Source organism: Neltuma alba, unplaced genomic scaffold, assembly GCF_004799145.2.
Source record: "Neltuma alba isolate B1F8T4 unplaced genomic scaffold, ASM479914v2 tig00012505_pilon, whole genome shotgun sequence".
In the NCBI taxonomy this organism is placed as follows: domain Eukaryota; kingdom Viridiplantae; phylum Streptophyta; class Magnoliopsida; order Fabales; family Fabaceae; genus Neltuma; species Neltuma alba.
In genome coordinates, this window is record NW_021636973.1 from 1,108,070 (window position 1) to 1,134,501 (window position 26,432).

Here is a 26,432-nt window from a genome sequence, read left to right on the forward strand (position 1 = left end):
CAAAGAAAATATTTGCTAGTAAGAATACAATAAAATTTTAGACTAATAGAGTTGGACCTAACATAGAAGCAAAGTTGAAGGAGAATGTGTTGTGTGCTAAGACAATAGAAGTTATTCAACATTCTGCCGATACTTTTCAAATATTAATTGGACAAGTTCGTATTGCTGTGAATCTTGCATTGAGAGAATGTGCTTGTTGTGCTTGGCAAATGTCTAGTATACTATGTGCACGTGTATGTGCATGCATTAAGCATATGAATGGTAATATTTACAGATATGTTGAAGAATGCTACTTGAATGTAACACAAGAGACGATATATTATAAGACAATGGCTCTAATTAATAGACATGACATGCCACAGTTGAATGAGTTGCAGTATAATGATTATTAGAATGAGACTTTATTGTGGCCACTGATCACAAGTCGTCGTGCTGGGAGACCACACACAAGTAAACGAGAATCCCAATTCTAGGATAAGAAAGTATATAAATATTCAAGGTGTCACCAGGAAGGGCATACTCGAAGAAGGTGCCAGAACCCAAATACTTATTGACCCCGCTTTCTTTAAATATACCTATTAAATACACCTCTGATCAATCTGTTTATATATTTTGATTGGGAAAACCATTTTGCAGGTACCTATAGTGTCATCCAATTTTTAATTTGGTACCTCTCCTTTTTTTTCTTTTAAAATCCTTTAACTTTACACAGTTAACACTGTTAGCTCCTATATTTTGAGAAACACACTGAAGGGCCAATGGGAAAATAGATGGTGTTAAAATACCAAGAGGGAAAAAAATTCAGATAGCAGATGTGTACCATCAGTTCTGATAAAGAGGAGAATAGAGGTATATATGCTTCAAATCAAACTCAAAATCGCATCGGAACCAACTAACGTATTCAAATCGAAATTTGAAATCATTTTTCTATCGAAGGGAGAAGATGAACAGTTGTGATTAATGGGTAAGGAAATTTCTATGTAGAAATCGATTCCCTTCAAGGAAGACAAAGAACCTCTTTTTGAAATCGAATCCCTGGAAGCAAATCGGATTTCTCCACACAAGTCGCATTCCCTTTGTTGCATTCACTTCTAACGATGATCTCTAGTTTTAACACTGTCTATTTTTCTGTTGGACCTTCAGTATGCTTCTCAAAATAGAGGGGCTAACGGTGTTAACTGCGTAAAGTTAAAGGATTTTAAAAAAAGAAAAAAAATAGAGGTACCAAATTAAAAATTGGATGAAACTATAGGTACCTGCAAAATGGTTTTCCCTATTTTGATTTATACATAGTTTAATTTGCTGGCCCTATTATGTATTTTGGAATAGGGGGATAATGAGGTAGTACATGGATTATGTTATTAATAGGTAGATATTTGCATACCATAGAGTTATATTTTACATAATTATACACATCATATGCATAAATCCTATGTACGTCACAAAATATCACTAGACCAAACTACTATCTATGTATCTTTCATCCATCATACTTTGTCTTCCTATATACATCATAAGAGATCACTAAATCAAACTACTATCTACGCATCTTTCATCCCTCATATTTTGTCTTCCTAGCTTTTCCTTCTTTAATGTTTTGCATGACCTTCGCTCAATATTTATTCTTCTCATGTGTTACTAACCACCAAACAACCTCCACTCCTTTTTGTACCATATCCTCCTGTATAAAAAAGTCGTTAATCAAATGTCGTACAATCAAGTAGTAGTTAAATATGACCACAGACTTGCCTCAGGCATTGTCAAACCATTCCACTCGAGCTTATTAATATTTGCCCAACTTTAGAGCCAAGATATGACATGCATTCCACAATCCCAACTAGACAGAAATAACCATAAACAGAATTAGTATATAAAAAAAACATACATTTTTCTCATCAATGTCCTACATTTCTACAATCTCACCTATTCTTCTGTTGTGGAACAAGGGAAAATTTGAAAGCAAAATCAAGCTTGTCTCCATATACCTCAGGATTTAAGTGTGCAAGTAATTGGCACAAGTGGTTACTCTGTGAACATACATAGTATTATCCCATTAAATATGTAGTTGATATTTACAGAATTATATGTAGGAATAAGTATAAGCAATACCACTTTTTGCCCTCTCTCCCTTTTTTGATGAAATAACTGGTCATATGTTGGACATTACTCATTGGCAACAATGAATCAAGTAAATACACTGCCAACTCCTTTTTAACAAGAACATAACAAAACCAATGTGAATCTCGAACAGCAAGGATGAAGACAAAATCACATTCAGAGATATTATATTCCAGTCTTTCAGGGTCAGCAAATCTAGTGTGATCCTGAACATTCCAATTGTCAATATTTGTCAACATACGATCCTAGAATAAAAGTATCATATGCCCTCTTGTTAACAATCCAACAAAAAATCAAAATAAAATATAAATAACCCATACACCCTCACCATAAAAATTGGCTGAAAGTATGTTGTTGAACACATCCCCCATCACTTTCTTTTTGTTCTTCGACCAACACATTAGCAATAAGGGCCATGATTTGCAATGGTACTTGCTAAGTAGTTTCATATAGGGTATAGTCAATATAAATATCAATCATATGTAAATAGAGTAATCATTTTAAGCAACACAACTTACACAATCATTTATCCATCCTTTAGGAGAACAACAATGCAGTTCTGACCTTTTGACAAGGAACCCCAAGAAGTCTATGATGGTTTGATTACCTTCCAATGGGCTTGTTCTTCATGTACAATAATGATACAATCGCTCCTTGTTACGAGGCCGACCTACCAACCCTATTTCTAACAAAAAAGGTGAATGTAGTGCAGGGTTTTTTTATCCTTTGAGACCTTCTTAACTTTACCTCATCTTCAAATTCTCCATCAGACATTTCCAATTCAATAGTTTCCTTCCCTTTGTGATGACCTTCACATACATCTGCTTTAAATGGCTCAACTACTAATGAATGTGCTTCTTGTGCCTGCCAATTGGTTTCTGCCATTAGGGGAGAGCCTTTTTCCATAATATTGCTCCTTTTTTTTTCCCTTCAGACTCTACCCAAACATGGCTTTCACTTTTATTATGGTCAAATACAATATCTCTTCTCATATCTTGTCCCATTCCTTGTTCCATGTTTAACAATTCAGTTGCAACACTTTGACCAATCCTTGTCATAATGCAACAATACACTTCTCTAATTTTCTGCAACAATAATTAAAGGCATCACATTAAGTTACAATAGTAAGCATACATTAAAAACCATAATAAATTATCTAATTTGCAAGTTCTGAAATAATTAAAAAAATAAGAACAATTGCAAAACTATAGTACTTAATAATACAACTAAGCAAGTAAACAATCAAAAGGAGCTATAATTCTTGTAAGCTCCTAAATTTACAAGGTGTCACATTCATATTGAAAATGCAATAAAAAGGACATGTGCATCAAAAGCTCAACTGAGTCAAGACAAGTTAGTTTATTAGTGTAAGAAATACATAATTACAAGCAACTAATTAATTTCCTAATTTACTATTATCAATAGATCTACTTACAGGTTCCCTAAAGATCGTGACCTTTAGAAGATCAGGTATGCCTTCAGTGTCACTTTTAGATGGATTACACTCTAGGTTTTGGGTGGGTCCTGCATAGTTCGGGATTGTTGTGACACGTGAGAATATAATCCCTTTCTCTCTCTCCTTCTCCAGCTTAACAATTTCAGAGATCTTCTCATCATTCCAATACTGTAGTGCATCTTCAGTTGATGGAACATCTTCACCATCCAATGGAAACATTTGAAATAGCATTATCTACCACCAAACACAGCATATTAATGATATAATATAATTATAATTTTCAAAACACTAAATTATAATACTTATCATCAAAAAATAAATGCAACCATTGATATATTTGCTTTCCACTTTGTTGTTTAATGCATTCTTGTATTGTCTAACCTCCTTCATCAGTTCATTAGCCAAAAAATGGGTCTAATTATAAGAACCTAGATCTGTCTTATCACAGCAAATCATTCTCAACAATCGTAGGCTCACATTTCCATTCACAAGAGGACATAATAATGTCCCCAAGTTGTACAAAACCAACATTGGCTTAAACATATCTTCTTCTTTTCCTGAAACGATCATTTTCTTTATATCAGAAAACCTTTTACCCTCAAACTTCTCCCTTAATCTTTTACATAATTCACTTTCCATATTAGCTTCATTTGAGACCTCCCTTCCTTGATTTGGTAAGCCCATTAATATTTGTACATCCTTCCCTTTTACCTTTTGCACACAATTCGTAATACATATTGAACATATAATTGGATCAATTGTTCTAATCAACTCATGACAAAGTGTGATGATACCTCTGTCATTAAAGCACTCAATTAAACTAGGTCATAATTAATTTGTAGTTTAGGATCAACCTAGGTCATTACTTCCAAGGAGCAAGTTATGAGTTTCTTTAGGTGAGAATTTAGGTGATAAAAAATGCAATAAATTAGACCTAGACTAAAATGCAAAATTCTAATTCTAAATGCAAGATGCAAATGTCCTCAAATCTGTATGAAAAATTAAAGTAAACTTAAATGAATGCAATGCAATTTTTGGGGGGATTTTTTTGGAAAAAAATTAAAATGATAAATGAAAAAAATTGACTAAAGAGTAAAGAAAGTTAACAAGTAAAAATTAAGAAGTTATTTTTGGTAAGGTAGAGGGGACAACTTAGGATTCACATGGATTTAACCTTCATAACCTTAATTAAATCAAAGGGAGGTGATAAGAGAGTGAAATTAATAAACTTAATTGCCTACTTGAAATAAAGGAAACCTTCAATTTCAAAACCCTTAAACCATTAGAGAACTCATAACAGTGTAAGGATGGCTAATTAAGCTTATTAAAACCAATTAAAATAATTTAAATTAATTCTAGAAATTATGTTTGAAATTATCCAATTAAACAATCAGACAATTAACCAACTTAATTAAACAATTAAGAGGTAAAAGAACCTAAATTTTACAATTCAAACTACATTGATAATTAAACTCATAATGAAAACTCAATTATAAATTCAATTAACAATGCAAAGGTTCATAAACATAAATTCCAGCAAGTGTCTCAACACAAATAAAATCCAAATATCAATCCAATCCAAGAATAAAAATGACAATATAGAATTAAATTGTCTCACAAAATCACAACTTAAAATTATTTAAAACTAAATAATCTCAAGTCCTTGAATTAAAAAGATAAATGGAACATCACTCCCTTTTGGTCTTCAAGTGCTAGCCCAAGACTCAAGTCTCCTCCATGCTTCTCCCAAGTTGCCTCCCTAACAAGCTTAAGCTGCCATAAAAAATGTCTCCTCCTCCAAAGTTGTTAGATGCCATAGCCATGAATGATGAGGTGTAGATGAGAATTTGGCCAAGGAAGAGACGTTAATTGATGATGATGAGAGGTGATAATAATTGTTGGATGAATATGAAATGGAAAATGAGAGACGTGAGACTAGAGGAATATTGTTTCGGAAGTCAAGGACGCGTTTTCTCCCCTTGTGACCGTGGAATGAAGCAAGTCTGAGAGAAGGCGTGAATATGGGATGAAGGAAGTGATTGACGATGGATGATGCTAGTCGGGTCTGAATGGAGAAGGCAAGTGTGATTTAGGCATGCCTGGAGGGATTATTTTGATGGGAGAAAAGGAAATTTTTATGGATCCAAAACTCAAGCTCATTAGTAATTAATTGGCCCACTTGATATTAGCCATTGGATTGTGCTTAAATCTCAAGAAATAATCTTGCACCATTGAATTTCCTATATGCTCTTTCTTGGCCTACAAGAATTTAAGTGCATCCATTAATGTAGAATATATCTAAATATAATCAAAAATTAAATATCAGATATGCACAAAAATTAGGTAAGAAATTGCAAAACTTTCTAAAAATAATCTTTCTAAAAATATGAGACTTGTTTCCAAAGAAATAGAAAAAAATTAATTCCAAGTCAAAAATAGGAAATCACAAAATATCTATATTTTTAATCCAAAATCTCAATTTTTATGCAAAATCCAAAAATCAACTAATTAATCCAATTAAGCTCAAATTATCATTTAAATTCTAAATTAATGTGGGATAAAATTTATAAAAATTGGACTTTATCTGTGCATGATATATCTTTGTGCAAGTAACTTGTAATATCTGACTAAAGCCAATTTCATTAGCCTTGGCCCTCAGCCTTTCATTCTTTCTCATATGCTCTGCCGCTTCTACAAATTGTTTCGGCGAGCATCGTGTTTGCAACTCTCCTTCTTTAATTTTAATGGAAGAGGGACCAACATTTCAATCTCTTTCCTCCTTTACTTTTCTTATATATCCTCTCTTCTTTTTCTTTAATAACTTCTTCCATGTCTTCGTAGCATTTTCATCAGCTTTTTGCATTGTGTTAAACTTGCCTTTTTTTTTTGTCTGACCAATAATCTTGTTTAAACAAATATAATCTAGTGACCTTATTCCCCGCTTTCTTCTTTCCTTCCCTTTTCACCATGCTTCCTTCCAAATTTATGTGGTCAAGATATATCTATAGACTAAATCATTAGAAATATCCATTGGACATAAATACTATGTCAAATAAAACACAATATAAATATCAGAACTAATAAATAAGTAATAAAACAATTAACACAAGACTTTGTTTACATTTTATCAGTACTCATTCAATAACTGGTTTTGATCATGTAGAATAACACAAGACTTTGATAATTAAAATTGATTTTGGCCAACAACTCCCATCAGAAGATATAGTAGCATACACTACTTCTGCATCATACTACCAAATTCCCGGTTCAACATCATCTTAAGAATGTCAGGGCATGAATCAGGTTTTTTTTTTGGTTTTGCAGTGGGAGGTCGGTATCACACTAGTAAATCTAGGTAAATATAGGAAATAAATAATTTGTTCTTTATATGGTTTTGTTAAATTCATATTTATACACATCAGTATCACCCTGCCCAATATTAGTATCACCCAGAAAGAATCATTCAAACGCCCTGCCCTTGGTTTGTGTTGAGCTCGAACCCTTGCCTAAAATTTTTGTAACAAAAAAAAATGCTTTGTTTTGATTTATTTTGTCTTCCAAATCTATTATTTTTTAGTACTTTTTAATATAACTGATTAAAACATCAATAGAAGATTCTCGTGGAGAATGTAAGATGTTGATTCCAAAAAAACCTTAAACGTAACGAATATCTTGGTTATAAATCCTTGTAGTATGCATTTGCAGACCCATCTGCAACAATACTCTCTCCCATAACTTGGTGAGTTGAATTTTCTTCATCTGTATTCATTCAGTTGGAAGGAAAAATGATATAAGATGTGTCAATGGAGTGTTCGTGTTATGATCACTAAGTAAAAGTGATTAAAAATATTGGAAATATTCATTTATATTAAATCGCTCTATTGTGTACATCACTTATTTTTGCCAACTTATTGTGTAGGTCATTCAACCATATCATGAGTGTCTATATTTTTTATTTATTAATACAAAATTTTATTAAAACTAAATAAAAAGATGACACATAAAAGACTGACCCGTTAAGCAAAGCTCAAATAAATTAGAGCAAAAGACCAGCCCATCATTAAAACAAGAAAACAAGATATTGTAAAGGGGAGGAAAAAAAAAAAGGAAACACAGTGCTGGTATTATTTCAAAGATTAGCTAAAGCGCTTTAGTCCCATCTTGAACCAATTGTAACACCACCAAAACTAACAAGCTGCGCATGGAGTGTGTCAATAACATTGTATTGAAAACCGGACCGGACCGGTCGATTCAGACCGGAAACCGGTGAACCGGCCAGGAAACCGGTCCGGTTAAGCTGTGAACCAGGTTACTGTGTGACTTGGTGTGACCCAACCTGAACCGGGGTGACCCGGACTGAACTGGGGTAACCCGCCCGGTTTGGTAAATCAACCCGGTCTCCCCTTTTTTAAAAAAAAAAAATATTTTGATGATTTTTTTTAAAAGCTGTTGATAATTCGGACTTAGTGATTGAGTAATTATAAGGAGAAATATTTTATTATCATATATCCATTTTGATATTTTGTTGGGATGAATATTTAGTGATTTTAGTAGTATGATATTATAAGAAATTGTAAGAATGTAATTATTTTACTAGTAATTCAAGATATTAAATTGATATCTAATTCTTAGTGACCATTTAAATTTTTTTTTTATTTCTCACCGGTTTGAGTCCGGTCTGACCCACTGACCCTTGACCCATTGTCTTGACCTGTTCAATTGCCAATCCGGTTTTTAATACCTTGGTCGATAACCTTAACAGAGTGAAGTTGAGCATTAAAATCTACTAAAGATAACAAAAACAGGAAAAAGAAAATAGAGCATAATATAAATGGAGAACAAATCCATATAGAAAGAACTAACACACAATGAGTGCTTGTATTTGTATATACAAGGTAGGAATAGAAAGCTAGGGCAATAGCAGAAAATAAAAAGATAAAATCTCACTTAAGTGCCACAAAAGGGTCTTTATTAAAAGTAAGGCCTAAAGAATTCAGAAATATTATTATTACTTATTGGGATAAAAATAAAATTAAGTTTGAAAGTAAAATGACAGAAGTAGCTTGGCTCGTGAAAAAAGAAATAGACAACATAAAGCAAATTGCAAATGCCAACAAAAAATAGAAAAATTATAAAAAATGGAAAAATAACAACTCTACGCATAGAGATTTATAACGGATAATATAAAAATAACAACTCATACATATGAAAATTTAAGGGTTGCTTATATAAGAACTGGGCTTTGTAGAACGATTACTTTTTCAAATTCAAGTTAAATAAGCCAACCTATTTAAACCTGCGGCCTGTGAAAGATTAGCCTGTTTTCCTGGTGTTACTCATTTATTTTCTTATAATATTCATTTAATCCTATTTATACGTTATTTTCAATATATTTCACAAAGATCAATAAAAATATTAAATTTTATTAACCCTCTTTTAAAATTCAATAACTTTTCAATTCTATCTCTATTTTAATATCCATTATACCTTATGAGAATAAAATCAACATAATATTAAATGAAGCGTAAAATTATACTCCTTTGGTCCTAAATATAAGACCCAAATTACATTACAAGTGGGTCTTATATTTAGGGCCGAAGAAGTACATTCACATGAAAAAATTTTCTCTTTATACTATAAATAAGAACAAAGGAGTATGCCTTGAAAATAGGCTGTTTGGCCAAGGGCTTCTTCACTTTAAATAATTTCTATAGCCCTCAAACATACCTTAATAATTTCTATATAACTGATGAATGATTGATCGTTTATATAAATATATATATTGCCAACGAAATTGATCATTTATATTAAATTATTAATTAATAGTGATATTTACATGTTAAGAAAAAAGGAATAATAATTAAAAAAAATAAAGTCTAGTCGCTAATTTTGCTAACAGTATCCATCAAAAATAGCAAAAAGGTATCATCTTCGTTGTGACGAACTGCATGCAATATTAAAGGCTATCCGAAGATTTCTGATAGTATAGAAGACAACACATACACATTCTCATACAAACGAGAAGGAAATGAAGGACTTGGTCAATACCTCACTCTCCATTATCCCACGTAACATTCATCCATCGATCCCCAACCACCACCACCCCCTTCCTTGTTTCTGTATCTCCTCCGATCGATCAATCTTTGTGCTAATTCCTCCAGGTTAAGTAGATCGATCGATCTGAGGTACCTTAATTTGTGCCATGTGCCAAAAACCCCTAATTTGTTGATTAATCACCATCATTAATGGCACTTTGTGGTATTGCAACTTATTCTAATTCATGTTTTTCAGTGGTCATATTAATGATTCTCTTCTTACATGGCGTTAATGTTCCCTCCTGTTTTGGTTCTTCAGAACCAGAACTGCTGCTCAAGTTTAGGGACTCGTTGGAATACGGAAACAACAGTACTACGTTTTCCAATTGGAATACATCTATTTCGCCGCCGTGTTTCGGTGACCGGTCCAATTGGGTTGGAGTTACCTGTACAAAAGAAGGCAAAATCTCGGGCTTGATACTTGAGAATATGGGACTGAAAGGTCTTATTAATGTGGATGCTCTTCAACAGTTGCCTGATCTCAGAACCCTAAGCTTCATCAACAATGACTTCCATAGTACTTGGCCAGAACTGAACAAGCTAGCGGCTATCAAGACCTTTTATCTTTCGAATAATAAGTTTTACGGAGACATTCCTGCTCAGACTTTTCAGAGTATGAATTGGTTGAAGAAAGTTCATTTGGCGAATAATCAGTTTTCTGGTCAAATTCCCACTTCATTGACCATGTTACCTAAGCTTATGGAGTTGAGATTAGAGGGAAACAAATTCAGCGGCCGAATCCCCAATTTTCTACAGGAGGACTTGAAATCTTTTAGCATTGTGCAACACGTATGTAACACGGACACTTGCTCCTTCTAGTCTTTATGTACCGACCTAAAAATTTTATTAGTGCAATGGATTTTTTTTTGGCCAACTATTTGTGCAATGGATTTATTCATTAATTACAATCATTTAGGTTTTTGTATCTCTTTTAAAGACAAGAAGGAGCTTGTAATGTGCTATACGTGTGTCATAGGGAAGAGTGACTATACATGTAACCTTAAATCCATCATTTTAGAATACATACTAAGTAAGGTATTGGGCTATGACTTAATCTTGTTGGACTGAAACATTGTGCTCTAACAAGAATTACTTCATTTTGTTTTAAGTTGGAGTTATGGTCTGGGTTTATGTAAAGTTGGTCAACTTTTATGTGCACAAACTGGAGAGAAGTTTGATCAATTTTTCTCAACCTCAGCTTTCATTCCCTCTCTCTTTGAACTCCATAGAAGCTTTACTATAACAAATTTTAAAAGACATAAACTAGAAATAATCAGTCAAAATACTTGTATTGTCTGGTTTTTTTAGAAAAAAAGGCTCTGCTGCATAAAAATAGGATCACCCTCTACCTCTTTATCTCAGGTTTGAGTTATGGTAAAATGGTGTATGATGATCTTTCACAAAATAGGCTTATTTTATATGTATTTGGACAAGTTAGAATAAAAAATTGGACTGAAGCTTGGGCCTTTTTTCTCACACTCAACTTTTTTCACATGTTTTTCTCTTTCTTGCTTCTCTTTGAACTCCACAGGAACTTTACTAAAAAAAAAATTAGAAGATGTAAACTTAAATAATTTAGTCAAATGTTTACGTTGTCATGTTTCTTGAGGAATAAGGTTGCGTGCGTTGTCCTTCCCCCCCCCCCCCCCCCAAAATTTGGGTGACACTGCGTTGTCCTTTCTTGCATCTAGTTTGTGTCAAATTCTATGGCTTAATTCTACGGGTTACAATCAAATCCATGCTGATAAGGAAGAGACACCAAAATCGAATATTGCATAAATTTAAGTTACACCAGCATTTTTTACTAATACTAAATTTTCATTAATAGGAGATTCAATTTTTTTATGATGAGTATGTAGGCAATGAAGGCTTATGTGGAACTCCATTGAGTGCATGTAGTTCTTCCAAAAGCCCCTCAATCATCACTATTGTGGTGATTGCCATAGCGGTGGGCGTGGCAGTGATGATCATAGGGTTACTAATCTTTCTCCTCCGTCGAAGAAAAAGGCGGCAGCCAGCAGAGTCAGTGGAGAATCCACAATCAAGCCAGAGAAAGAAGACTCGTTTCAAGGAAGTAGATGAAGGAAGTAATCACTCAAGAGCATCACAAGTTTCCAACCACAGCAAAAAATCAGAGAACATGAAGTTGTGCTTTGTTAGAAAAGATAGAGAGAGATTTGATTTACAAGACTTGCTAAGAGCCTCAGCTGAAATTTTGGGCAGTGGTAGCTTCAGTTCTTCCTACAAGGCTGCCTTGTTAAATGACTCAATGATGGTGGTGAAGAGGTTTAAGCAAATGAACAACGTCGGGAAGGAAGAGTTTCAGGAACACATGAGGAGGATAGGAAGGTTGGATCACCCTAACTTGCTTCCTCTAGTGGCTTATTATTACAGAAAGGAGGAGAAACTGTTGGTCACAGACTATGTTCAAAATGGTAGCTTGGCACTTCGACTTCATGGTATGTATGTAACTGTATATCTATACTTCACGATACTTCAGTAAATAATGCATCTGTATAGATATGTAACATATTTTAACATCTTTGAATTAACCTTTTCTTTGTCTGAAATGCTACAAAAAGCAGGTCTAGAGCCTCCAAAAAAGATCCTAATCCTTTAGATATAGATGATCATTAACATTTATTTTGAGTTGAAAACTGTAGATTTTATTAATTTTATAGAGAATTGCTATGAAATGCCAAAGAAAGAAAATAATTATAAAAAAAATTACAATAATAAATGAGCAGTTGTCATTTTCTATACACTGGAACTTTTTATTGTTTTCCTTCTTTAGAATTTCATGGCAATTCTCCTTTTATTTTATACTCCTCCAATCCTATACATAAGACCTACTTTATAGCAATAGGTCTTATGTTTAGAACCGGGAGAATACATTTATGTTTACACTGCAAAATTCTTCAAGTTGTTGAATCCGATGAATGAACACGTATCTATGCAATGATATAGGCATATTGCACGCATGTAATTTTGTACAACCAGTCATTAAACATGGAAGCAAAATGCTTAAACTGTTTGATTTTTTTCGCTTTTTGGTTTTAGGACCCCAAGATGTAGGCAAGGCAGGCCTGGATTGGCCAACCCGATTGAAGATTGTGAAAGGAATCACAAAAGGTCTTGAATATCTCTACAAGGAACTACCAAGCCTGGTTGCACCCCACGGACATCTTAAATCTTCAAATGTTCTTCTTACTCAATCTTATGAGCCCCTTTTAACAGACTACGGCTTAGTTCCAGTAATGAACCAAGAACTTGCTCAAGACATGATGGTCATTTATAGGTCACCTGAGTATAGCCAAGAGGGTCAGATTACAAAGAAGAGCGATATATGGAGTCTTGGAGTTCTAATTTTGGAGATAATGAGTGGGAGATTTGCAGGTAAAGGAGGAGAAATGGATTTGGTTAGTTGGGTGAAATGTGTGGAGCCAGAAGATTGGAGCAGTGAGGTTTTGGATAAAGAAATGGGAGGAACAAGGAACAGTGAAGGGGAGATGGTGAAGCTTTTGAGGATTGCCTTGTGTTGTTGTGAAGATGATGTTAATAAGAGACTTAGTTTAAAAGAAGTGGTTGAGAAAATTCAAGAAGTGAGGGAGAAGGATCACGATGATGATTTCTATTCTTCGTATGCTAGTGAAGCAGAAGTTGGTTCTTCAACTGCAATGTCTGATGAAATCAATTTCCCCATAAATGCTTGAAGTTAATTGAGTTAAAATGGCTTCTCTGTCTTGTTTTACCAAGCCATGTATGCATCCTCTTGTAGCACCTCATCGTATTCGGATCATCTCAATTGTTCAAGCAAAGAAGGAGAATAAGACTCACATGGAACCCACACATACTGAAAAGTAAGTATGTTTGGATCTTCTAAAGTAATTTTACTCAAAGTAAAAAGAGGAATAAACACATACTACTACAGAATTTCGTGTGTTTGACGTTTGATGCTTGTTGGTTAAATAGAAAAGCGTCAAATAACTCGAGAAAAAGGTTGAGGAAGCACTTATATTAAATTATTATGTGTTTATCTCTTTTTTTTACTTCAAAAAAAAAACCTTTAGGTTCTTATACTTCAAGAGTGCTAAAAAAAAAAAGGTTCTCATACTTCAAGAGATTGATAGTTGGTATGCTTATCATTATATTGCTCTCTTTGCTTGAACAATGGAGTGAAAATGGCTGGTCTGGGTTTCATATTTATTGAGCTAAATCTCCTGAAGATAAGTGAGACTCATGTGGAACCCACATGAATATGTGGGCCCTACTACTTTTGTTGCCCTCCTCATTTGAGCAGCTGAACACTTGAGAAGATTCAAATTACCATCTGGTCTGAATTTACCATCCAAACCAGCATGTGAATGGTATGTATACATCATCACAAGTTGCATCCCGAGCCATCAAATGTATTCTGACAGGACACAACTGATGTACGTGTATGTAAATAAACTAGTTTTGTTTGTTTCTTCTAGAGAAGTAACTAGTGATCAAGGGTCCTCTTCTGCCAATACCATGTGAAATTAGAAGTTATTTAGCAATCGATTATAGTATAGGTTTCAAACCTTTGTTTGTTTGTTTTTTTTTTTTGAGCATATATTTCAATCCTTTTGTCCCGATGACCTATTGCTTACCGAGATTTATTTTCTGATCTATTTTTTGGCATACATCAAGATTCAAGAATCACACTTGCATGGAGGGTTTGATATGTAATTATACTTCTTAGAGTTAATATGATCTTTGTTTTCTCAAATTTGTCTTGTTTTGATTTTGGTTCCTTAAGTTTTAAATGATAGGTTCTTATTCCTAAAAAGGTAAAATGATATGGGTTTTTATTAAATTATAGGGACTAATGTTTTAAATGAAAAGAAATTTGAGGACTAAAATTAAAATAAGGACAAATTTAAGAAACTGAAAATTATATTAATCCTATTTCTTATTTTTCAGGAAAAATTTCATTTGGCTCCCTTCATAGCTACTTAATTTCTATGTGCCTTCAGAAAAATCTGAAATTTCACAGGAGTGAAATGAAATTAGATTTTGTGGGTGGAAAGAGATCATTACTATTACTCTAATTGTAAATGATTATGGGCTTGTTTGGTTTTTTGTTTTGAAAATAATTTTTTATTTTTAAAAACAGAAAAACAAAAAAAACTAGTTTGGTAATTTGTTTTTAGTTTATTGTTTTAAAAAACAAAAAACAGTAGCATGTTTTTAAAAACAAAAAAATCAAAAGAATTTTTAAATGTTTTTTTGTTTCTGTTTTTGTGGCTTTTATTTTTTGTTTTGAAAAGTTTTGAGAAATCTTCTTCTCTTCTAACTTACTATCCATCATTTATTATTAGTAACGATAATTATCACCTACCAAATATGGTTTTTTATAGTTTTTTTTAAAACACAATTTTTAAAACAATTTTTTATCCAAACAAATTCTTTTATTTTTTTGTTTTCAAAACTTGTTCTAAAAAAAATTTATAAAATTGTTTTAAGAAAAAAAAACAAAGAACAAAAACAAACAGGTCCTATATATATATATATATATATATATTTGTGAATCACCTAATCTTAGTTATTGATTCCTGTATTTTATTTGTAAATCCTAACTCCCTGACTTATTGTAAATGCTAGCTCCACTTGTAAATGAGAATTATTATATTGTTAGTGAGAATTATTGCGATGGAGCTTCGTCGGCTACTAGAGGCGCTGGACTTCGGTGGCAACCGGCGGCGGGGTTGTCAGCAATGGTGGATGTTTGGGTTTTCTTATATATAAAATAAAAAACAATATTGCGAAATTACTGAATATTTTACAATTCCATTTTAGTCATGGGCATTGATTTGTGATTTTGCAAATTCATGTTACTATTTTAAAATTTGAAATTTCAAGTGGTATTTATTTGTCTTTTGTCTTTTTATTTCTACCTAAACATCCGTTCAGAGCTATTTATAGTTGCAACTTTAACTTTAGTAATTAAATGAGGAATTTTTTAAAACGCTTCAAATCAAACATGAAGTGATAAGGATGAAAAAGAACACAATAAAATCAAAATAAAAATAAAAATAAATAAATCTTTTAATCTTTCAATTTTTAACTCACTCATAATTCAGTTCTTCAATTATGTCTTGTTGTAACTTATTTCTGAACTTTTGACCTATTTATTATTCAGTTCCTTTCTTAATTTTTATATTATCATCCTTGTTATTCATAACTCAATCATGACTCATCCTATATGACTCCGACTCAACTACTCGTGTTTGAAGGACCGGGAGATGACAGAATGGAGTTCCAGTCATTGGTGAGCTTCAAGGCTTCCATTAAGCTCTACTCTGTTCCTCATGAGGAGTTTCTGAAGCGGAATTCCAACATATGCACCGGCACCTTCACTGGATGTGCGTCAAGATATAATTGGCAATGGAGGTGCTGAAGCTTGGAAAAGAAGCTGCCTGCCATTAAAGTCTATCCAAGAAACACTTGCCATAGCTAATCTATCTCTCTATCCTTTGGGCTACAAAAAATCCTCATAAACTATGGATCGAACTGGGAAGCTCTTTAAGAAACACCCGCAAGCAAAGCTGCAACTAGAAGATATGAAGTCTCTTCTAATTCATGTTCAATAAGTAACAATGCATCATCCATATCACTAATCACAGGTATGCTAATTAAATGGGCATCACAAGGAGACAACATCTTCTCGCAACAAAACTTGTTAGCGAAAGAGAGAAGCTCGAGAACAATGTTTGGTGGAGAGCTTAGTGGAAGCTTTGAAGCCCACTGGCGTTCCCAGCGCTTAGAATTCCAGTGCATCCTCTCTAGTCTCTTTAGTCCTTCATTCTTTTTGTTTGGATAAAAGAAATGAGTTGCCGGAGTCAATTCTCTATATTCTCATCAATCTTCAAATTTAAATTGTAGTGTTCAAATCTTCTATTTTCTTGCTTTTTACCCTTTCCCATGCAATGATTATACATTTATTGGAAAACAATCAAGTGTTAAGATATATCCAGTAGTTTGAAATATTTTCTCAGATGTGTCTAGCATCCTGAAATATTTTGTGATGCATCCAGTTTTTCAGAGTATTTTTTAGGTGTGTCTATTACCCTGAAATATTTTTTTCCCTTGGTACTGGATACACAAAAAAATATTTTTAGGTTCTGATGCATCAAAAAATACTTTATGGTGCTGAACACATCTAAAAAAGTATTTCAAAGTACTAGGTGTACTACAAAATATTTTAAAATGTTAGATACACTGAGAAAATATTTCGGATTTTTGGATACACCTTAACCGAGCAATCAATTATAATGAAAATTACTCTGGTGAGAATCACAACTAAGGACCAAAATGATAAGTTAACTTTTTTCTTGGCCAGAAAATGATAAGTTAAATTTATGTAGCATTCAACAATACCAATGTTCTTATTAAAACGGAAAAAGTAATTAAAATTAATGAAATGCTTATTAGACAAATAATTTATGTAAGAAATTTATGTACTGAAGTAAGACAAAATTGCTCTGGCCAAAAAAAAAAAAGAGCAAGACATAATTGCCATTGAGAAATTCCCTTAGCTTTCTCCGACGCAAACGTTATTCTACTCGTGGCTCCGACCATCGGCGCTGCTTTGAGCTTTCTACCCTGACCTAGCTGCGACAGTTAAAGGCCGAGAGCTGAGTCGCGCGACGGTTAGCTGACGGCAGTAAGAGTAGTAAACTCCTTTCATCATTCTTCGAGATGTCATTTGTCTCTCATTACCAAAATTGCTGAAAGGAAGGAGAATGGGTCTTCGCAAATTCCCTTTTCGAAGTAGTTGTATGCGCTGGCAGCTCCTAGTTGTTTGCTCTGGTCTTCTGGTAATAATAACGATCCTGAATCAGTTGAATTATTTCAGGCTTTGGAATCATTTGTATTTGCTTAAGGTTGGAGTGAGTTTAGCTAACATGATCCGAAGGGTGATTTGGGATTTCTATTGTGAAAAGCGATCACTTGGCTTGTTGTTTGGTGCGTTGGCATGCTTTTTTCATCCTCTGTCTCTTGCAATTGTTGGGATGCTACTCTTGGAATTGATGCTATGAATCCAAGCCCCCGGAAGTTTACCTCTTCTTAGATTATCCTCCCTTTCTTCTGTCCATTCTTCTTGTTGTTGGGGTTGGTGCGATTCATGCATTACTTGGCCCCCTTTAATGCCTTCTTGGGCCTGTTATCCCTCCTATCACATACATTATCCCACAGCTCGCTAACAGAAATACAACCATCATAAATTCCATGAAATATAGGCTAGCCTAAAAATTCACAGAAAACCATGAGCAATCAACATTTTCGCCTTTGGAAGTTAGCAGTTGATCCCTAAAATGGTTGATGTTGTGCAATTAACACCATTTGTTGTTGAATTCAAGTCCACATACAAAGCTCCTTCATTTAGCTTCAGTTGTGCCTTCATTTTCTCTTTTTTCCTCGCCACGTTTGCCTCCCTTTCATCTCTGCTACGGAATAACCTGCTTTTTTGCCTCCTCCTCCTTCAACGACAGAGAGGCCACTAATAATGGCATTTTCACTGATCAGGAGTCCATGACAATGGGAGAAAACGGATGAAGCGGTTTTTATGATAGTGATGGAACACATATATATGTGCTTGCTCCATTGGTAGAGTGTGTATGGGCTTGAAATCCTTAATTTCTAATACCTTTGTCAATGGGCTAAGGATAAATATGAGAGATCTTTTATTGCGGAGGCATTGGATTTAGATGGTGGTGATGGGTTGTTGAGTTTGGGGAATTTTTTGGGCTATGATGGAGGAAGGCACTGAGGTCCATTATGTTGTATTTTCATTTTGGAGAGGCGAGGGTGTGAGATAGAGAAAAGGAAACTAAACTTTGAAAACCTGGCATATTCGTTTGAGGCTTTAGTTTTGTAACTTTTGTGGATCCATGATTGGGTTTGGTATAGAGGGAGCTTCCTTCAATGGCTTCTTGATAGAGAGTAGAGAAAAAGAAGAGAGGAAGAAGAGATAGGGCTGAGGTTGAAAAAAAAGAAAACAGTGATTGGATGGTTACTGGATTTCACATTGAGTATGCTCACTGATGCCATAGTGATGAGTTAGCCTTTATTTTTAATGATGATGACAGATGCTTTGATAATTTCAGTTAGAATATATGCAAACATTGTCTGCGGTAGTTGTGTTTGTGTGTATTTTATTTTTTTGTTTTAAATCTGAAATAATTAGGTCCCACAAGATGGCTTTTGTTTTTAGTTTATTTTTGGTGGTGACACTGATTAGCTCATATTACTTCATGCATACCGTTGGTAAGGTTGCTATTATCGTTAAGTAGAATGATCATTTACAGTTTGTTTGTTCTTTCGTCAGTTCTTAGCAGTATGCTCAGTTGCTTCTCCCTTTGAATCTCATAAAAGTGGCAAATCATCTATATTTTCCCTGTTCAACCTCAAAGACAAGAGCCGATTCTGGAGTGAGGATGTTATTCGTGGTGGTATGTATTAGTCATGTTTGTTGAATAAAAGAAGCATCTTTCATTTTTTTTTTTTTTTATGGACTTTCACTTCATCTAACGTTTTATATTCGTTTCAGATTTTAATGATTTAAAGTTATCAAGCCACAGCAAATTAAGCGCGCTTAATTACACAAATGCAGGTGATGCATTCGTTAATTAAAATTATTCTTGAAGTTTCTGTCATTCAAATGTTGACATTATTGTAAGCTTTGCTGTCAGGATGCAGCTGACGGCAGCAACAAGCTTTTTGGTTTAGCTAATAAGATGTCATCTATAGGAAGCTAATTGCATTGTATATTGGTTTAATGACCTGTGTTGATCCAATGCATTTAGTGCAAAGTTTACTCTTTCGTCTTTCTTTGTGTGGATCTGTATGTAAATATGATTCCCCCCCCCCCCCAACTAATATTTCACATTTTAGTAGTTGTTGTATTATGCATATTAAAAATAAATGTTGTTTCTTTAATAGAAGCCTCTCCCTTGAAAGGTCATTTTCTTCCTTTCCAACCACAATTTCCGTTGGAAAAACATTTGATGATCATGTCAGATTCTCGGTAACTCACTTTTTTGATACTTTTTTTTTTTTTTACATCTTGTGTCTTGACATCTATTAATTTGTTGAGCCCTGGGCTCTCTAACTCTTATTAGGTTGCATTAATAAGGTATACAATTTGGGAAATCATAAATTAATTGTTAATGTACTTCAATAGTTGATGTAAATACTTTAAGGGTCAATTTGGTTGTGTTGTGGCATTCCAAAAGCTCAGTTTTTTTTAATGCCTTGAATAGTGATTGTTTAGGTTGTATAAATATAAAGCTTGGTAAAAGCTCTGCAAAATCCTAAAATACAGCAGGGTTGATTGATAAGATCCTTGGAAGTAGTATTTAGAAGTGTTTCTGAACGTGAATGATGACAATAATATATGCTAAAAAACACTGTTATATTGCATTGTAAAAATTGAATTAGATATTTCTAGGCAATATGATTCTTGGAATGATTACAAGTGGAAGACATGAGTGAGATTTGTGTACTTGGTGGCATTTGGCTCCTAGTGGAGTAGTAGTAATGAAAACTTGGAAGCATTTTGTGTTTCGATGAGAGAATTCATCATTAAGTAATGGACATATGTCAAGGATATATCTTGGAATCTAATTTGATTAAAATATTAAAATATCTCTTCGGGCATTTAACTTTGTACTAGTCAAAACTTGCCAAGCATCCCCCATTGTCTTTTTCTAGTGAAGCGTGGCTGTGTGAAATCGCCAAAAAGAGTATCATAACTTTCACCAAAAAAAGGGTTCAACCAAACATAAAATTGCAGCTTTTGGCGTAAAAAAATACTAGAAGCCATAGCCATAATATTCCCAACTGGAGGGCGTTATTTATAAAAATATTTGCATTTTTGTATTATAGGTAATATTGCGAACTATCTTAAGCTCCTTGAAGTTGATTCCATCTACCTACCAGTTCCTGTGAATTTCATCTTTATAGGTTTTGAAGGCAAAGGTCACCAAGGTACATAGTTGGAAGATTGAATGGCATCTTTTATTTTATTTTATTTTAATTTCATTCTTCTTTTTAAACTCTGTGATGCTTTTTTTTGTTCTACAGACTTCAAACTTCACCCAGAAGAAATTGAGCGCTGGTTTTCAAAAATTGATCACATCTTTGAGCATACGCGGGTTCAACACGAAGAAATGCTAACCCCATTCTCCAAAATCAGTGCCGATAAAATGCAGCTGCACCACCATCTTCCTGTTGTCAGTCACATAAATTACAAGTAACTATTTTGTTTCCCCCTTTTTTATGTTGTCTGTTCTTTAAATGCTGATGTCATTTCCTATATGTGAAATTTAACTCTTCATTTTTCCAGCTCCACGAAAGATTTATCAATCATTTCTTAAGATCTATGGTTGAAGATCAGTGGAGGGAAGTGATTTAGGGAAGGCAGATGCCGATGTTTATGCAATTTATCTTGATGTTCATACCTTTAAGGGTAAAAGGGTTGTAGACGATGGTTAGGTGCAACCAAAGGTATCGGCAGTGGTAGTAGTGGTAAAACATAGCTTTTTGGGTTTTATAACCTTGGATTCGGCAAGAGGAAAGTGAGTTCTGTCATTTTGAGTGTAGTTTTAGGAGAGATCCGGCCTCTTGAAAGCCAGAACCACTGACACTGCCTTGTGGATTATTGTTCTATCACGTGTCTTCATGTGATGTCTTCCTTGTGATTGTTATTTTGTATCTGGGTGTTTTTTGGATATGAGTTTTGGCTGGGATCGGATCCATCTTTTGTAATCTTATTCAGTTATTTTGTTTAGGGATAATTAATCTCTGGATCCTTATAGTTTCATCTGATTTTTAATCAGGTCCCCATAAAATTTTTTCTTTTTATAAGATTTTTTTACTTTCACATGTTTTTAATTAGGCCCCTCCATTTTTTTTCCTTTTTTTCAGGTCCTTATAGTTTCACTTATTTTTTAATTAGGTTCTTTGTAGTTTTAAAAAAATTATAAATAATTTCATTATTAGATTAATAATTACATAATTGGACAAAATAATTAATATAATCATTTAGTAATTAATAATAAATCAGAATAATCAATTATGCTTAACTATAAATTATTTATAATTATATTCTAATTTTATAAAATTTTATTATTATAATTTGAATTTTATAATCATAAAAATTGGAATTGAAAAATAAATAATATACATGTTTAACTAAAAGTTTAAAAGAATATTAACATAAGATTATTATAATAATTTATTATTTATAGAATAAAGAATAAAAACTACAAGGACCTAATTAAAAATAAGGTAAAACAATAAGGACCTGATAAAAAGAAAAAAAAAAATTGTAGGAACTTGATTAAAAACCGGTTAAAAATATAAGGACGTGCATATTAATTATCCCTTTTGTTTATGAACCCTGGTTATCCCACTTGCTGGCAGTTTCCAGTGTCTCTTGTTATTATTCTGTTGAAAAAAGTTGCAGTTTCCTACCATTATGATTCAATTGAAAAGGGGTTTTGATAGAGGAAAAATGTTCGCAAGCACATTGTCTTGGCATCCAATTTGGAGGAGTTACAACGCGAAATGTGAACTAAATGAATGGATGAAAAAGAAATATTACACAATTGAATTATGTAAACCCATATGTGGTCTTTGGTGGCTTCTACCTCAAAAGAGTAGCAGCAGTGCTTTTGATTGGCTTTCCTTGATGTTTAATGTCCTGTTATGTAACAAAAGCTAAACCTTTCCCCCCGAATTCAATCATGCTAATATATATCAGTTTATTCAGAATTCCCTTATTCTCTCGCTTCCATTAAGAAATATACATATTAGAAAGAAAAGAACATAGATTGATGAGCAGTCCTCTTAAAACGAATAAGAGAATAGAAGAATGGAAACAATCAAGAGGTTTATGTAAAATTAGCTCACAGGAGCTTTCCAATCCCTCTGCTGGTTCATAAGTGGAACCTGCGTTAAGTGACTCATTTCATAGTCCTTTTTGGGTGATATTGTAGATGGAGGTACATAACTGGTGCCTCCAAATCAAATGTGATCGAAAAAGTTAGTGTTGTCGTTCATCACTAAGATTGTGATACTTTGGTGCAGTTTTTCGGTTCATGCTATAGAGATGGGGGAGAAGGTTACTTCTTTATTTGAGCATGCCATACATACTTTTGGTCGCAAGGAAAATCCGGTTGGTAGCAGGTTTGTTATGCTTATATTGTATTTCTTAACAATTTATTTGTTAGTAGAAGTATTTAGGTTTGCTTTGACTAGTATTATAGCATTGAATCCTCTAGTAGCCTAAAATTCACATGCAATATGGAAATTTTAACAAGTCTCACTATTCATGAGGCATGAATAATGCGTCATTTCTCAAATCCTATGCATCAATGGACCCACATTAACTACAAGAAAAGAAGATAATTAGTAGCTTATGTGATCAAAAGCTGCAAAATGAGACTAGTAGAGAATGAGTGATAGATGGCTCACTGCTTGCTACCCATTTGTAACTTCTATTAATCAATACCCTTATGCTCAATGATCAACCAAAAAGTGCAATCCACCTTGATTTATTTGTTTTGCCTTTTGTTTCTCTTACTTGCTTTCTCTAATTGCTTTGCCTTGTTGCTTATAGGGATAATGATGGTGGTGTTTGGCAAGTAGATCTTGACATGATAGATGCTCTTGCGGGTAGTCTAGTTGAATACCTTCAACTTGAAAAGGCATATAATGTTTTCATTTTGAACACTAAGCGAGATATAAACAGGCCTAAATATGGGTATCGGTGAGTAGCCCAATTTGATCATACAATTTACTGAATTCCTTTTCATCATGGATATATATCATTTACTATGTGCTACAGAGCTCTCTTTTTAATTGCAATATATCAATTTAATGAATAAGAAAGTGGATAAAAAAAGTGGATAGTCTGACGGGTTTTAAGAGGATCTTTTGGGAGGGAATGTTTTAGCTTTGACGAATTTGGCGTCTTTGCTTGATTACACTTCAACTCAATGATTTAGGTTTTTTTCAAGGGGATATTTAAGGTTAAAGAATATTTCTTATGGAAGAAAACATTCAACAATAAGCGTCATCTCAGCAAGTGAGATAGACTACATGAATTGCACAATGTCATTGCACTCTATTCACAACCAACTCTTCCTTATATATGTTCACTAATAGATCTTGATTTATAATTTCGTTGAGTGTCCTTGTACTCCCTCATCTCTTTACAAGGCTACAGACCATATGCTCACCCCTTCATTGACTCTTTAATCAGCCTTCTGTGCATATGACTGAATAATCTTAAATGATTTTCTACCATTTTGTCTTCAATTGATGCCATGCTAACTTGTCCTTTCATACAATCATAATGAATATTAGTTTTTTTTTTCTTTTTGTACAACCACACATCCATCTTAATATCATCATCTCTGTTACCCTAATTTTATGCTTTTGTTGATCTTTCAGTGCTCACATTTAGCTTAGTAGGAACTTTGCGACCACATATAACTTGTGATGCCTTAATCCATTTCAACCATCTAGCTTAGTATCCTTTGTGTAACATCTTCATCAATTTCTCTGTCAATTTGTAATCAAATTTTGTAACATTCTGATTTGTTCATTACTTTCTGTTGATCTGAATGTATGCCTACATATCTTGTTTATCTCTTTTGATTTTTTTTATTTTCAAACATTGTAGGAGAGGTTTATCTCAGTCTGAAATCAACGTGCTTAAAGAGGTTATTGTCACTTTCCTTCTGTACTGAGGACTTTTGTTTTGAATGTGATGTGCTTGTTTAATTCTTGAATCTGCATATAGAAAGTTACATGTAAAAACTAATTATTGATTCATGTAATGTAAGCACTCACATCTCCTGTATCATGCAGAATAAGACTTTGCAGGTGGAGATTCATCAGTCAGAAGCCATTCCTGAAACTCTTCTTGGTAAGAAATTCTTTTTGGTAAATGTTGGCAGAGTTCTGAATCATTATGATTATGTTAGAAATCAGCATTATGATCTCCCCAAATCTTGATTCTTCATGAGAGAAACCCTCTCAATGAGCAGAGTTTTGTTTAAAACTCTTGAACTTTTCAATATATGTCCTTTCCAGAAGTTTGAAATATGAATTTTTCCTTTTAAATTCACTTAATGTCCTTTTCCATTCACTGCATAAATTGTTTTACAGCTCTTCCTAAGATTCAACGACCATTGTATGTGAAGCACCCAATGATGATGTTTTCATGGACAAGAACTGAGGACACTGATATTGTAAGTACTTGTTTCCTTTGAGTAGCAGCAGAGCTTATTCGATTTAATTGTTAGTTTCCTAACATTTAGGTAAAAAATTATTATTTTAATTTGATGGACCCAATATCAGTTTTCTTAGAGGAGTGTGGACAAGAATTGAGAACACTAATATTATACGTGTTTGTTTGTTGTGGCAGATTTTATTTGAGGGTGGGGAGGGATTTCATGGGAATGGAGGTGAGGGTAGAGATTTTATGGGGAGCATGAGAGGGGAGGGAGCGTTCCTTGTTGGGTTTTATTGGATGGGAGGAGAGGGGAGGGATTTATGGGCAATAATGGAACTTAGTATTATTGTAAGGGCAATATTGTCTAAAAATGCCACATTTAAGAGTCTCTGCTCTAAAATCCCTCACTTGTGGGGAGGGGTAAGAGGTCCGTTAAAACTTACTTGACCATATGAGGGGAGGAAAGTTGCTCCCCTCCCATCCATTAACTTTTTTTGAGCCAAACAAAGGGAGGGGACTCCCCTTCGTATAAACTTCCTAAGCCAAGTAAGGGGTCTCTTGTTATTTTTTTTTCCTTTACTATAATTGGCATTGCTGCCCTTTGCAGCCATCCCATTGTCCATTTTCCTCTATGGGCAAGGATAAAGGACCCTTGTTTCACCAAGCATTAGGTTTGGTTTGGGTTCCATCATTTGTCATCATAGCCTAGTTAGGTTTTGAGGGAATGGAAAACAAAATGGAAGGCTTGATGAGATGATTCATTAAACGTGCCAAAAAAAGTTTATAGACTTGGCTGTTGACCCAGATTCTTAGCAGACCCGAGACTGTTGAATACAAGTGTAATATTGACAGATGGGTTGAGAACCATGGGAGCATGGGTATTTGTGGTATTTTCCGTTTGATAGTTAGTGAGAGAGGGGGCTACATAACAGGTTAGTCGGAGAGGTTATGGAAAATCTGAGGAATGAATTGGGAGAGTTTCTGTGCCTCTCGAGTGCACAGCGAGAAGTTGTTTTCTTTTGTCTTGGGTATGCTCTATAAGACCTACACCCTGCAGATCAACTTTTATCATTGAATAATACCTATTTTCTGGAGTTGTTTCCATCACAATAAAACCACCAGGAGAAAAACATTCCTAAAGAGTTACGTGGAATTGATGCTGGCAGCAAAATAATAGATGAAAATAAAAACAGAGAGAAACAATGTGTGTGTGGCAGCTAAGTGATACTTATGGTCTTGGGCTTGTGCTCTTAGGTATCCAACAAAGACAAACTTCCACAGTAGATTGGAAGACTCTGGTTCTTCAGCGAAAGGAGCACAATTATTCTATTTCTTTTCTTTTCTTTGTTTTTTTTTTTTTTTTTGGGGGGGGGTGGTGATGGCGGGGAAAACACTAGTCCGAACTTCGCACCTTGAGGTAGTGAACTTCTTGGTGGTCGTGCCAACTTAAATATATTCCATTTCTGTCTCAGATTTCACAGTCGGATGT

The 26,432-nt window shown here is 33.9% G+C and overlaps 2 protein-coding genes across 3 annotated transcripts in view; both read left to right on the top strand.

The window, feature by feature from the left end:
• LOC114727689 (uncharacterized) overlaps window positions 1–26,432 on the top strand; it is a 44,081-nt gene that overhangs the window by 491 nt on the left and 17,158 nt on the right. Inside the window, exons 2-11 of one of the 2 annotated variants that reach the window (XM_028914387.1) lie at window positions 17,410–17,513; window positions 19,025–19,148; window positions 19,247–19,309; window positions 20,584–20,685; window positions 20,782–20,950; window positions 22,789–22,887; window positions 23,321–23,470; window positions 24,389–24,428; window positions 24,577–24,634; window positions 24,877–24,959. In XM_028914387.1, coding sequence (XP_028770220.1) covers window positions 17,410–17,513; window positions 19,025–19,148; window positions 19,247–19,309; window positions 20,584–20,685; window positions 20,782–20,950; window positions 22,789–22,887; window positions 23,321–23,470; window positions 24,389–24,428; window positions 24,577–24,634; window positions 24,877–24,959 — 992 coding nt within the window. Of the gene's footprint in view, window positions 1–17,247; window positions 17,514–19,024; window positions 19,149–19,246; window positions 19,310–20,583; window positions 20,686–20,781; window positions 20,951–22,788; window positions 22,888–23,320; window positions 23,471–24,388; window positions 24,429–24,576; window positions 24,635–24,876; window positions 24,960–26,432 lie in introns of those variants that run through there. The other variant, XM_028914388.1, reaches the window with a different exon arrangement.
• On the top strand, window positions 9,820–13,382 carry LOC114727694 (pollen receptor-like kinase 1). Its single transcript, XM_028914397.1, has 3 exons — window positions 9,820–10,458; window positions 11,498–12,128; window positions 12,730–13,382. The coding sequence occupies exons 1-3, from the start codon at window positions 9,820–9,822 to the stop codon at window positions 13,380–13,382; spliced, it is 1,923 nt and encodes a 640-aa protein (XP_028770230.1).

Bases quoted from the DNA above. Each gene is read 5' to 3' on its own strand.
- LOC114727694 (XM_028914397.1), top strand. From the start codon at position 9,820: ATGGCACTTTGTGGTATTGCAACTTATTCTAATTCATGTTTTTCAGTG. The intron at 10,459-11,497 runs GTATGTAACACG...TTTCATTAATAG, and splicing joins CTTTTAGCATTGTGCAACAC to GAGATTCAATTTTTTTATGA. The intron at 12,129-12,729 runs GTATGTATGTAA...TTTTGGTTTTAG, and splicing joins CTTGGCACTTCGACTTCATG to GACCCCAAGATGTAGGCAAG.